This window comes from Eublepharis macularius, chromosome 1 (genome assembly GCF_028583425.1).
Source record: "Eublepharis macularius isolate TG4126 chromosome 1, MPM_Emac_v1.0, whole genome shotgun sequence".
In the NCBI taxonomy this organism is placed as follows: Eukaryota; Metazoa; Chordata; class Lepidosauria; order Squamata; family Eublepharidae; genus Eublepharis; species Eublepharis macularius.
The window spans coordinates 98,628,689-98,643,037 of record NC_072790.1 but is presented as its reverse complement, the minus strand read 5'-3'; the positions used below and the strand labels follow the sequence as shown (position 1 = coordinate 98,643,037).

The 14,349-nt window shown below is 45.3% G+C and overlaps 1 protein-coding gene across 4 annotated transcripts in view; it reads left to right on the top strand.

Annotated features, from left to right (window-relative positions):
* AK9 (adenylate kinase 9) overlaps positions 1–14,349 on the top strand; it is a 159,613-nt gene that overhangs the window by 88,276 nt on the left and 56,988 nt on the right. For all 4 annotated transcript variants that reach the window (XR_008598410.1, XM_055001640.1, XM_055001631.1 and 1 more), the window contains exons 21-22: positions 6,465–6,530; positions 13,578–13,667. Coding sequence is in view for 3 of the 4 variants with exons in the window: in XM_055001640.1 (XP_054857615.1) it covers positions 6,465–6,530; positions 13,578–13,667 (156 nt within the window). In the remaining variant the exon portion in view is untranslated. The remainder of the gene's footprint in view (positions 1–6,464; positions 6,531–13,577; positions 13,668–14,349) is intronic.

The window sequence follows — 14,349 nt, the reverse complement described above, 5'->3', positions numbered from 1 at the left end:
GTCTGTCTTCTTGTGCAGTCCCACATGGGACTGCACGTGCACAGGCCTGTCGATCAACAATGTTCTTTAAAGCTAAAGCCCACTAGGGGGTGCAAATCTCCACAGTGTGCATGTGTGGCATTTCCCGCCATGCTTGCCACTGGGAGGCAGCACCCCGTAACCCTCAGTTCCTTCTTCACCGCCGACCAGGAAGGTTCTTTCAATGCTCCACTTTTATCTGGAATGACAGAACAGAAAGAGAAAGTTAAGTGAAATTACGAATGACGACGCACTCTTTAAACTCACTATGTGTGCAACAAAAATGACCAAAATGGATGGACAGTCTGTTTGTTTGGAATGTCTTGGGGAAAGGCACAACATTCAGACTTATGAACATTACCATAAATTTACCCCAAAAGCTCAAGCTGAGAGAGCTTCTAGGCTGAAAGCGCTCCTCTGGGAGAGGGCCATGAAAGCTTCGGGCATACCCAAGATAGTGTTCCCCTCGGTAGGAAGTGGGGACCAATCGACCGCACTGACCTCACTCTTAACTTCGAGAACTGTATCCCTTGCTTGGATCCGACATCCATTGATTCAGTCAGCGAAACTGGCTCCGACGGCTTCGGATCCATCTCAGAGCCAACAAAGACATCGACTGCTCAAGACCCAAAGCCTCACAGAGATTCTTTGGACCTGGCAACTGCCTTCAACTTCACTGTCAAGATCAGAACCAGCCTTGGCTGGTGAAACCAAAGAAAAGATGCGCGGAGGCGATCACCACCAAACCATCAGACCCAAAGAGCCCAGATCTAACTGTTGTCTCAGATCCGAAGGGTACAGATCTGAGATCCCTGAACCACTCAAGGGCGATACCAGAGGATGTGAGCCAGGGGATCTCAGACTTCTTAGAACCCTGAAAGAAAAAGGCTAAAAACAAGACAAAACCCAAAGAGTGACAACAAGAGCAGCTAGAGAGCATCTCGATGGATAGACTCCATACTCCATCTTTCCATTCCAGGTCCCTCCTACCACTTCTTGGCTGAGGAAGGGGAATTGAAGAGGGAATTCCCACAGAGTCGCTCTGTTCCAGAAGCTATAGCGACAAGCAGCCATGCTGCTCACATGCATGCTGTGATTGGCAACATACTCACCAGTCAAAATACAGGCTCGAACTGGGGAAACCCTATAGGAACCAGTCTAGAATGTCCTCTCTTAGAAGTTATGATCAACCAAGAGGATCTGAGATATAATATGAGGTCCATGTTCATCCCTCTCTTACCAACCTTCTGAACCTGACAGGGAAAGGAGCCCTAGCCCCACATCTGACCCTTTGCCATCTGAAGCGGTGATGGAAACTGGTCCAGTGTCCTCAACTGCCGTCTATATACAGAGCAAATGGTCAGGTTGGCTCAGTCCCTTGACATTGAAATTTCTCCAGTGGACCTGTAACCGAAGCCTGTATTCAGGGAGCATGGCCAATATTGCCTTCCTGGTTATTGAGGGCTTCATGGAACTGATCAACTCCATTTGTGAAAAACCAGCATCAACCCATGCCACAGACAAGAAGTCTGAAGGGTTGTACAAAAAAAGGGAGGATGCCAGTTCGTTTCTATTCAGACACCCAACCCTGTCATCTTTGGCGACTGAAGAAATGACTGAAGAGAGCCAGTTTGGTGTAGTGGTTAAGAGCGTGGGACTCTAATCTGAAGAACCGGGTTTGATTCCCCACTCCTCCACTTGAAGCCAGCTGGGTGACCTTGGGTCAGTCACAGCTTCTAGCTCTCTCAGCCCCACCCACCTCACAGGGTGTTTTGTTGTGGGGATAATAATGGCATACTTTGTAAACCGCTCTGAGTGGGTGTTAAGTCATACTGAAGGGCGGTATATAAATCGAATGTTGTTGTTGTTAAATGCAGACACGACAAGAATCCCACTCAGCACCGTTTGATAAAGAAAGCAGAAAACTGGACACCCTCGGCAGAACACTCTACCCTTTCTCAGCCCTAAACATCAAGATTGCAAACTATACTGCAATCATGGGAGCCTACCAGGTCTTCTTATGGAACCATATGTCAGCCTTTGTTGAGAAACTGCCTGAAGACCAAAAGGTGCTAGCTAAGGTGATACTAGAAGACCTAATGCTGTCCAAACAGCAAATTAATGCAGGGCAGAATGCAGCAGACACATCTGCCAGGTCCCTGGCATCCTCTGTATTACTTAGAAGATATGCTTGGTTATGAACGACTGCGTTACCACTTGAGACGAGGGCCAAGATAGAAGACCTACCATTGGAGGGGCAAACTCTATTCTCTTCCAAAACAGATGACTACCTCTCACAGAAGAAAAAAGATAGACAGATGGTCCGCTCATATGGGGTACTTCCCTCAAAACAACAACCCACTCAATGTTACCCATACCGTTCTCAACAATTTTACAAGGGCAAGCGGTACCATTACCAACCATATCCTCATTACTCTCAATCAGACAACCCCAACCTCAACAGGGGCAATACCAGCACAGACGATCAAATAACAAGCCTTGTCAAGTGCAAAATGCTTCACTGAGTAAAGAGTCTCAGGGCCAACAGAAGCAGTTCTGACTAGGCATAGAACAGCCAGTCATGTTTGGAAACAGGCTGGCCAAGTATTATGCAGTGTGGGTGGAAATCACCTCTGATGTATGGATATTGAAAATTATCAAAGTCAGATTTAACGTTGAGTTTTCCAGTTACCCTGTTCAGAGTCTTCCTGATTTTTCTCAAAATGTTTCTTCTGACAAACTACAAGTAGAGCTGATAGAATTGCACAGCAAAGGGGCCATATAGGCAGTTCCCACATGGGAGTCCCAATGAGGTTTAGAGGAGTTAGCCGTGTTAGTCTTCCAATAAAAGCACACCCACCTTCAGGGTAAGAAGCTTGGAAGTCTCCCATGTAGGACTGCACAAGAAGACAGACAATGAAAACAGAATCAAAAAGAGTCCAGTAGCACCTTTAAGACTAACCAATGTGCTACTGGACTCTTTGATTTTGCTACTACAGACTAACACGGCTAACTCCTCTGGATCAATGAAAACAGAGTTGCACTTACCGTAACTTGTTCATTGAAGTCTTCTGTGCAGGCACACATACCCTCCCTCCTGTCCCACTATGCCTGTTGATTACTTACCTTGGGCCAGCGACTCAAGAGAACTGAAGGTAAGGGGGTGCCACCTTCTGGTGGCATGCACAGTGGGAAACACCACACATGCACACTGTGGAGACGTGTGCCCCCTAACTGACTTTAGCTTTAAAGAACATTGCTGATCAGCAGGCCTGTGCATGTGCAGTCCCATGTGTGCTTGCACAGAAGACGTCAATGAACAACAGTTACGGAAAGTGCAATTCTGCATTTTCCCCCCAGAACTCCATCACCAATTCCCTCTCCAGAATACCAAAAAAAATCAGTCAGCACTGGACAGCCCAATCAGCAAATACAGGGACAGGGAGACGGGGAATGGGCTCCAACATTGCAACAATTTTTTTTTTAAAAAAGTAATGTTAGCTCCAGCACCCCCAAAAGCCTTCAAGCATACACATCTCAACTTGTCAGCAGACAGCAGAGGTTGTGCACTACATAAGGCAAGGAGCCCAAGCTGATTCAGCACTGATCAGCGTGGATACACAGAGGTGCCAGCTTAAAGTGTGCCGTGCAGAAGGGGCCTATAACTGATGCAGCCTTTCACCATGCAGAACACAAAAAAGTCTAGGAAGCAGTTTGAAGATTGAATTGGGGTATTTTGACCATGGATGCAGAACTCTGGAGAGCAATTGATGCAATATGGGGCCAGAACCAACAAAAAGACCCCAGTCAACAGACACAGGCCCTGGCTCAAGTTGATAGATACCATAACTACTAAAATTACAGTGCAATCCTAAGCAAAGTTACTCCAGTCTAAGCTCATTGATTTCAGTGGGCTTAGACTGGAGTAACACTGCTTAGGATTGCTCTGTAAGAGTAGGAACCACCTTTTCTCATGGAGAATATTCCAGTAAATATTGGAGTTTTAACAGGATTGTGTCCCAGCACTCCTATTTTTTTAATTGGTATATCAACAACATCACTGAGAGGCTGTGAGGGCCAGAATTCATTCCACCCTTGCTTAACTCAGAAAATCCACCCTTTTGCATGTGTATGTGATCATTTTATCACTCATGTAGGTCTTAGGAGGCTTCTGCTATTGGTATTCAGATGAAAGCTGCAACTGCAGTATTCTTTGTGAGGTACAGGCCACACCTGCATCACCCTTGCAAACTCAAATGAGCATTTGTTGTAAGTGAATGGGACTCTTAAGGGCCACCACTTACAGATTTTCTGTTTAATTTTTATCATGAATTGATGTGCCAGTAAGAAGACCAGTTATTGTCGAAGGCTTTCACGGACGGAGAACAATGGCTGTTGTGGGTTTTCCGGGCTGTATTGCCGTGGTCTTGGCATTGTAGTTCCTGACGTTTCGCCAGCAGCTGTGGCTCTCAGAGATCTCTGTCTTTTGGTGCTACACCTCTGAAGATGCCAGCCACAGCTGCTGGCGAAACGTCAGGAACTACAATGCCAAGACCACGGCAATACAGCCCGGAAAACCCACAACAGCCAAGACCAGTTATTATTAATTAATTCTGTATTCAGGTTTACATGAGATTTACAGATCAGCTTATTAAGATTTTGTTGAAACTTGTAACTGAGCGTAGGGATATTGGATTTTTCTTTCTACCTGTCATGTCTGCCTGAGACTAAATATGATCAACAGATAGGACATTCCATGAACAAGACAATAAGGTGTGGGTTGCAGAAATTTGAAAACTAGTATAAATTTGAAAACAAGGATAAATCTGAATGTAGAGATGAAACATTGGAACAAAGCATAATTGATTAAACATGACATATTTAACAATGCAGAAACTACCCAGTTAGGAGCCTATCTACATCGACAGTCAGTTCCCAGTACTATAGTCTACAATCCCTGTCCCTTTACCAAAGGATATCTCTGAGCCATTTCTTAAAGCCTTCCTGAATACTTCTGTTTTGCAGAAAATTAAGAATGGGAGCCTTTCTGACCTCTAGCGGCAGCATTCTGTACCAGCTGGAGTCTCTGAGTTGACTTTGAGGGGAGACCTATGTAGAGTGTGTTAACAGTAGGCTAGTCTTAACGTTACTGTGGTGTGGATCCTGGTGCCCAAATTAGTTGTATCAAGGAAAGGGGCTACTTTCCAGGCTAGTCAGAATTTGGAGACAGCCTTTTTTGCAGCTGCATTTACTTCTCTAGTAGCTGTACTAAATTGAGTATAACTGCTAGGCTCTTAACCAACTCAGCCAGGATAACTGAACCTCATCAATGTCAGGTCTGGGTCCAGCCCTCAGTACCAGTTGCTCCCACTAGCATTTCTTTGGTAACCACTATACCATTTAACCTGCATCAGTATCATATGATCCTTTTGTTTACCCTAGATTCTATAAAAAGTGAGCTCTGCCTCTGCTTTCAAAATTGCTGCTGGAATTTCAGAAGATGCTGATAGATGCCTTTTTAAGAAGCTATTTTGAAGGCATTCTAATAGGGTACTGTTTCCCATTCCCATCTGTCACAGCTGGCTGGGGCCCAGAGAAGCTGTCTATAGGCTGCTACAACTCTGGTACAGGTTTCCTCAGAAGGGCCCAGAGCACACAACCAACCCCTTCTGATTACTCTTTCCCAATAGGTTTGATTTATTATGTGAATGAATGAGGCATGAGGACCCAGGCAGAATAATAAAGAACTTTATTTAAAAGGTTTGTTAATAACTGGTGATCAAACTTTGCAAAATAAAGAGAATAGTAAAGGTTGGTGAATAAACAAACTAACACACCCTAATGCGTCTGACTAGACTGTCTTAACTGTCTCCTGGCTACTGACTTCCAATTGTTTCATCCCTTCTGGATGAGGGAACACTCCGTCTGCAGCAGCCTCTCCTCAGCTCTGCTCCCTAGGTGTGAACACCCGCCCACTGTGGTGAGGCCTTTTATCCCTTCTCTCAGGCACCATCTCCCTACTTTCCTATTGGTGCAATTTTCCCCTCAGAATCCTCTCTTACCCAGTCACAGGGGCCAAAGGGAACCTGGGAAATATAAGCCCTGCAATCACTTAGCAGAGTCTTCCACAGAGCCACTACTGGGCCCAGGCTCATAACACCATCAATTTGTTTAACTGATTTCCCGTCATAGATATTAAGAGCAGGCTTTGCTAGTTGACCTCTGTTTGAATAGATGTGATACTGCTGACTGGTAAGAGTCATGTTTATATACATGAGTTCTGTCTTTTATTAATAAGTTTAATTTTTTAGGAACAATTTTAACATGTTTTGCAATGGCCTTGGTTATAGCAATAATATTTGATCGAACTGAAACTGAATAATGAATTTGTAAAAGAATCATGGTTTGTCATTTATACCACTTTCCTTTTTTATATCTAATCACAGAATCATTAGGATCTCAGCATTTGCTGTCTATGCCATCTGAGAGTTCTAAAGAACAGTCTGAGCCAGGTTAGATTTATGAGTTTCAGTTACATATTTTGTTATTTCTATGTATTTGTTGATTTTTGAGAGTATTTCTTGTTTCCCATGACCTGGATGGCCCAGGCTAGACTGATCTTGCCAGATCTTGGAAGCTAAGCAGCCCTGATTAGTGAATGGGAGACCACAAAGGAAGACCAGAGTCACCACACAGAGGCAGGGAAAGGCAAGCCACCTCTGTTTGTCTCTTACATTGAAAATCCTACAAGATTGCTATAAGTTGGCTGCAACTTGATGGCACTTTCTACCATGTCTCATTTCCATTTCCTTTCTTCTTTATAATTACATCCCATTTCCCTCATACTCACATTTCAGACTGCTTTCTCCCTTACTATCCACCCCACCAAGTAAACACTTCTTTACAAGCCCTCGTCTCTGTGCACTCAGAGGTGAGGCAGGTGGCAGCCAGAGACAGGGCTTTTTCAGTAGTGTCACATCATCTGTGGAATGCCCTCCCTGTGGCTAACAAAACCAACCCTGCTGTCTTTTAGATACCAAGCCAAAACTTCTCCTTTTTAGCCAGGCTCTTAACAAGGGAACTTGTTCTTTTAAATTGTTTTTACAATTTGCTTCTAGACTAAGTACCATTATGAGGATCTTTTAAGCTTTATGCTTCTCGGTTTTGATGTGCTTTTATTGAACACATGGAGCTGCCTTATACTGAATCAGATCATTCGTTCAAGATCAGTATTGTCTAGTTTGGCTGGCAGTGACTTTGCAGGATCTCAAGCTAATGCCTTTTACATCACTTTCTACCTGATTGTAAGGATCTGCCAATCAACTTTTTAAAAAGACTCTGCTATAGTAGTAGAAGCACTTTATTCAAAAGCTGCCAGTATCAGGATCTTACTCCATCTTTGCCAGGAATTATGTTCACATGCAAGCATCAAACATACAGGTTTCTACAGCACGGGCAAATTCTAAATATCTCCTCCCTTAGCCGAACAGTCAGTTAGCTCACAGGAAAAACAGTTAAGCAGGAAAACAGCAGGACTGACGTATGAGATGCTCAAGGATATGGTATTGGGCAAGCACCTTTTCCAGATGAAGAAGAGGGGAACAGATGCCTCCCTTGCATACTTTTCAAGCGAGTACCTTTTGCAGCTCAGTACAAGAATAGCAATTAACCATAAGCACGATAGTAAGCATTAGGCATATAATCATGACAGTATTGCTGGGTGTGGCAGGTGATGCCAAGCACCTGAAATCCTGCCCCCCCCCCCAAACTCAACCTCCACCTGGTTTCCCTGGGTATTTTTAATTAAAAGCCTGCACTGATTTATTAGCTCTAACATCAGTTGATCTAAACTGATCAGCATGACCCTTTGAAAAATGTTTCCATTGGATCAGGTAGTATAACACCCCCTGGTTCCATTTAGAGTCCAGGATCTGTTTGTTTGACCTCTTGGTGTGGTTGCCCTCGATCATGATGGAAGGTGGGGCTGCCAGCTTTTTAGATGCCATTTGTCTGAGCCAGGGTATTTCTTGAGAAGGCTAAAGTAGAAAACAGAATGCACCTGTTTCAGATTTTTTGGTAACTCAAATTCAACAATCACATCATTAACCAAACAAGTTACTTTGAAGGGTCGCAGGCAGTGTTCCCGCTAATGTGACCACGTGAGCAATCGCTCACAGATTCTGACTCCTCTGCTCACAGCTTCTCAGATGTAGCTCACAGATACTAACCCTCAGGCGGCCCCACCCTCCCACTCAGCCAGCATCTGCAGGTGGGCCCTATAGGGATGGAGCAGGGATGGAGCCTCATCCCACTTCTCTCCTCCCTTCCTGGCTGTGGCTTGTTTGGCCCCCAGGGTGGTGCCAGAGAATGCCTCCAGCCACTGCTGGCTCTCTAGCTGGGGAACAGCAGAGCTGAGTGATCGGGTCTGGCCTGACCCGTGCAGCCTGAAATCGCTAGGATCCCCTCAGCCCCAGAGAGCGGAGGAGAGGAAGTAGCACCTCAGCCACCACCATGGTGAAGGCGTCATTTAACTTGGCCTTGGCGCAGAAGGACGCTGAAGAAGTAAGCACTGACTCACAAAAGCTCATCTTGAAATAAACATGCTAGTCTTTAAGGTGCCATTGCGTGTCTGCTTTATTTTGCAGCAACAGACTAATACAACTACCCCTTTGTAATCAGCACGAACATATCCATTTTTATACAGAAATATACTCTGATTTTTGTGGCTGTTTCACCTAATGGCTTTTATTTGTTTTGGCTCACAAAGTAGATTTTTAGCTCACAACACTGCAAAGCTTAGAGGGAACATTGGTTGCAGGTATTTCCCACCCAGTTTTTTACTTGGCTGAGCCACCTTCAAATTCTTAGTTGACACATAGACGGAATCCCCTGGTTTCAATTCCCAAGGAGGGGAACACTTCTTATCAGCTTGTACTTTGTAATCCAGATTGGCTTTTTCTAGAGTCTGTTTCACAAAGTCCCACTGGGAGACTATTTTAGACCACCAATCCTTTAAGTCTCCTCCTTTCACCTCTGCTTCCATTTCCAACAACGGCATCGGTTTCCCTTCAAAACCCTAGGTCACCTGAAATGGGGATGCTCCAATAGAGCTGTGTACACTGTTGTTGTAGCAATATTCCATATAGGGCAGGAAGATGTCCCAATCATCCTGTTGATAATAAATATAACATCTCAAGAACTGTTCCAGTATCTGAATTGTACCTTCTGTTTGTCCATTGGTCTCGGGATGATACCCTGAGCTAAGCGCCTGTTCAATCCCAGCTACTTTCATAAACGCCTGCCAGAAGTTGGCAACAAACTGGCCCCCACGGTCTGAAATTATTTTATTTGGGAAGGGATGTAAATGCACCACATTCTGCATGAAGAGATTGGCTCGTTTTCTCACGGAGGGAGCTTGGAGCAGGGTATAAAGTGGGCTTGCTTTGAGAATAAGTCTACCACTACCAGAATCACAGTTTTCCCTTTACAAGGGGGAAGATCAGTAATAAAATCCATGGAGATTGTAGTGCAGGATCAAGGAAGGGTTTTCAGTGGCTGTAACAGTCCCAGGGGTTTCCCTCCCCACTTCTTCCCCATCACGCAGTCTTGGCAAGTAGTCACATATTGGGAGATGTCTTTCCTCATTCCCGTCCACCGGAATTGTCTTTGAGCTAGATGCAAACCCAAAATGCCCTGCCAGTTTGTCATCATGCCATTTTTTCAACACCTCTCCATGAAGGGCTTCTGGCATGTACAATTTGCCATTTCTATACCAACATCTGTTTTCTCCCTTCACTAGGGGTTCCTGTAACACCTCTTCCCCCTCCCTTTCCAGTACTGCTTTGACTTTCTCCAACCAGGGATCAAGCAGGGTTAAACGGAGTTCGTGGGCTTGGCTCCATGTCATTACTGCTCCTCCCAGCTGGGCTGGTATAAATATAGTGTCTATAATCTCCTCCCTCTGACTCTCATGCTGCGGGAGGCAGGAGAGGGCATCTGCCAAAAAAATTGATTTCCCTGGGAAGTGCTTGAGTGTCAAGTGAAACTTTGAAAGGAACTTACCCACCACAGCTGTTTTGTGCCCAGCCTTTGGGGTGGTCAGAGGGCTTCTTGATTTCTATGATCAGGCCACACTTCAAAAGGCACTTTTGCCCCTTCTAACCAGTGTCGCAAGGTGGAGAGTGCCAATTTAATGGCTGCTGCCTCTTTGTCCCATACTGACCAGTACCGTTCTGCTTCTGAGAATTTCCTGAAGACATAAGCACAGGGGTGTAACTTTCCCTTCATGCTCTCCGGAAAAAGTACCCCTCCCATTGCCACATTGCTGGCATCTACTTGTACAATGAATTTTTTATTCTCATCTGGGTTACAAGAATGGGCTCAGAGGTGAATAGAGTTTTTAATCTTTCAAACACCTGTTGGCACTCATTGGTCCAAGCTGGTCTAGCACTCAGCTTCACCCCGTCTGGCCCCTTCCCTTTTATTTTTAACAGATCAATCAATGGCAGGACAGTCTGGGCAAAGTTCTTAATGAGTGGTCTGTAAAGATTTGCAAAGCCCCAAAATTATCGCAGTTGTGTCTTGTTCTAGGAACTTCCCACCCTAGCACACTGTAGATCTTGGCATGGTCCATCCCCAGACTATTATGGGAGATTTGATAGCTCAGAAAGTCCAATTCCTCCTTATGGAACTCAGACAATTTGGCATACAGTTTATTCTTGTAAAGAGTACTCAAAACCTCTTGTACCAATTTCGCATGTGACCTGTAGTTATCAGAATAGATGAGCACATCATCTAAATAAACAACCACCCCTTTGTACAGGTATTTATGTAAAACTTCATTAATCAGGTTCATGAAGACCCCAGGCACCCCTTGGAGGCCAAACGGCATAACGAGGTACTCAAATTGTCCCAGAGGGGAGTTAAAAGCTGTTTTCTATTCATCCCCCTCCTTAATGCACGCTCCAAAATAAGTATCTCTTAAAACCAGCTTTGTAAAGATTTTCCCCTTGGCCACCACTTCAAGCAAGTCTCTGATAAGGGGGAGAGGGTAGGCATTTGACATGGAGACTGCATTGATTCCTCTATAATCAATGCACAGCTGTAAGCCCCCATCCTTCTTTTTGCGAAACAACACTGGAGCAGCATGAGGGGAACTTGCAGGTCAGATGAAACCCCTCTCCAGGTTTTTGTCAATGAACTTGCAAATCTCCGCTCGCTCCACAGGGCTCATGGAGTACAGCTTCCCCTTGAGAAGGTCTTGACTGCACAGTCTATGGCTCTGTGAGGGGAAGTTCATCTGCTTCCCCTTCCTCAAAGATCTGGCTTAGATCCCGGAACTCGGGGGATTTCCTCAATTTCTTCCTTTGTGAGGTACACAGTTTCAGGCATGGGAGGGGGGTTGACACCCATGCTGGGTTCCACACATGACCCTGACATTCTTCAGCTGGGAAGCACAATTGACCTGTCTTCCACTGTATGTACGGGTCATGGTCATAGAGCCAGCAGACTCTCAGCACCACAGGGAATTTTGTGGTTAGGCTTACCTCAAAAGCTCTCTCCTCCCAATGCCCCTTCATCCTCACTGGGGTCAGCTCAGTCTCATAAAGATAGGGGGTTCCCTTCATGGGGATTCTCTCCATTTGCTCAAACCTGATGGGCTCTGACAACTTAACCAGATCAAGTCTCAACCCTGCAACTAAGGCAGGAGTGATCAAATCTCGGCTGCAGTCAGAATCAATCAAGGCTCGAATCCTGATATGGGTCCCTTGTCGCAGATGCACTAAGGTGATAGGGAGGAAGAATAAAGTTCCTTTTGGCCTCACCCGAGATGGCACCAGCTCTTCTCGGACCTGCTGGTTGGTGCCCTTCACAGCAGTTCTCCGCTGTTTCCTGCCGGCAGCACCTCTTCTCCCTCACTGCTGGATGGCATGCTGTCCCTTGAACTCACAGGTCCTCTGCTCACTCCGGCCGCCACTGCCTCCTCACTGACTTACAATGCTGCTCCTCCCAGCTTAGGGTGGTTGGGCATACCTGGGCATACTCAGGGTCTCCTTCAAACCGGGCTTCTAACTTGTGCAGCCCCAGTGGCTGTTGAAGTTGAGGCCCCAGGACCAGTCTGGCTGGGACTCCACCTGGGCAGACAGGTTGAGCTAGTAGCTGTGGTGGTGCTTGGGCTCCTTGGTCATCTGGAGGAGGGATAGGTTGTAGGTCCCCCTGCGGCTAGGCAGCTTGATCTGGCAGACCACCTTGGTCTCCCGGCTGCTTGGGTGGAAAGGCTGCCCGCATCAGGTCCTAAATATTGCCTATGAGGGCATGCATGTCACACCTCAGCTCCCTCATCTTGGTCTGGAGCTCTTGCACCACCTCATCCAAGGTCGCTCCCAGCAACTCTCTTGCTGCTTGTTCCTTGTACTCTTCCTCCTCTTTCTTGAGGAGTCCTTCCCCCATGAACAGACTCTGTCTGTACAGTCGGCTCTGCCAACGATCCCGCATCTCAGTCTCCCTCCTGGTCAACATCACTTGAGGGGTCCATCCCAGTGGAGTATCTTCTAGCCAGTCTCTGTAGCTGGTATCCCATTGAGGGAAATGGTTGCAGGACCGTGCCCTGGCTTCAGCCAACGCGCACATGTTGGGCCCACGCACATCTGCGGGGACTTGAGGTATTGCCTCGGTCTTCTCTGTAGCATCGATATCCTTCCCCGCTTTGGCTGCCATGGCAAGGTGTCAGGATTCCACAGTTGCTCAAGTCTGAGGAGAGTAGAGGATTTCCTGACAGTCTGTAAGGCTCTGCCAAGCAACTCTAAAAAAGACTCCACTATCGTAGTAGAAGTACTTTATTCCAAACCTGCCAGTATCAGGATCTTACTCCATCTTTGCCAGGAATTATGTTCACATGCAAGCATCAAACATATATAGGTTTCTACAGCGTGGGCAAGTTCTAAGTCCTCCCCCACAACGCAACAGTCAGTTAACTTGTCAGGAAAAACAGTTAAGTAGGAAAACAGCAGGACTGATGTATGAGATGTTCAAGGACATGGCATCTGGGCAAGCGCCTTTTCCCAGACAAAGAAGAGGGGCCCTGGTCTGGGAGTCATAACAGTGGGAACAGATGCCTTTCTTACATATTTTCACAAGCAAGTACCTTTGCAGCTCAGTAGAAGAATAGCAATTAACCATAAGCATGACAGTAAGCATTAGGCATATAATCATGACAGTATTGCTGAGTATGGCAGGTGATGCCAAGCATCTGACACTGATCCTTTTAACCAAGGATATTCTGCAGGCCTGCCAGATGCTCTGCCATCCAGATACACCTCCCTCCCAGTTCTATCTTTGTAATTGTAGAAAAAGGAACATTTGGAGATTCTCTTCTAGTTCTTCCAAGAAGATGAGCTTTTTTTCTTGTCATTTTCAGGGGTGATGTTTTTATTGGGAGTTCATTGTGGTTCAAAATGGATTTAAAAAAAGAAATGTTGGAGGAAAATGACGTTTTCCCTTAATGTTTTGAAATCTTTCTGATATTTTCCTACAATAAAGTTCTCCACTTGTTCTCACAGAAGCTAAAGAATACTTTGAAAGTGAAGAAGTAATTGAGTTGCAATCATCTGGACAGCAGCAAGAAACTAAAGACATTGTGCCTGAGTTAGGTTAGAAGCCAAGACTTTTTTTCTTTCTTGTTTGCTCTCTTTTTTGCCACTTTCCTGTTATGTTTGTATTTTAATTATGTGCACATGTCTCATTATTTGTATCAGAAATCTAGAGTTGCTTCCACACAGAGATTTCTTGTTCTGGTTTCACATTCAAGCTGGAATGGATTTTTTAAGGAACATCTACATGATGATGGTCTCAATGTACAATTTTCCCCTGATTTACTGCAATTTTTTCCAAATCTTATTTTGATATGATTTTTTAAAGATTATGTTCTTTCAAAAAAGATAACATTAGGGCCGTTTCCACACTACTCACCTTAATCCGGAATGCTGCGGAACGTTGCGAAAAAACCACAGAAGATAGCGTCTTCTCATGTGAGTTTTGCGCAATGTCGCACAAAACTCGCGCAAGAAGACGCTATCTTCTGCGGTTTTTTCGCGACATTCTGCAGCGTTCCGGATGAAGGTGAGTGGTGTGGAAACAGCCTAGGTTTGGGAAAGATAACAGCAAAGTAAGAGAACCTCCAGAAAGTGGACGCCATGTGGATGAGAAGATGCATATTTTTGGAGATTCCTCTTACACTGGAACCATTTTTCTTGTCTCAGTCTTCCATTGTTCCCCTCATGCTACCAGAGGGCTTTCTCAGGCATTTTTTTTAATAAGCAGGAATTATTGGAT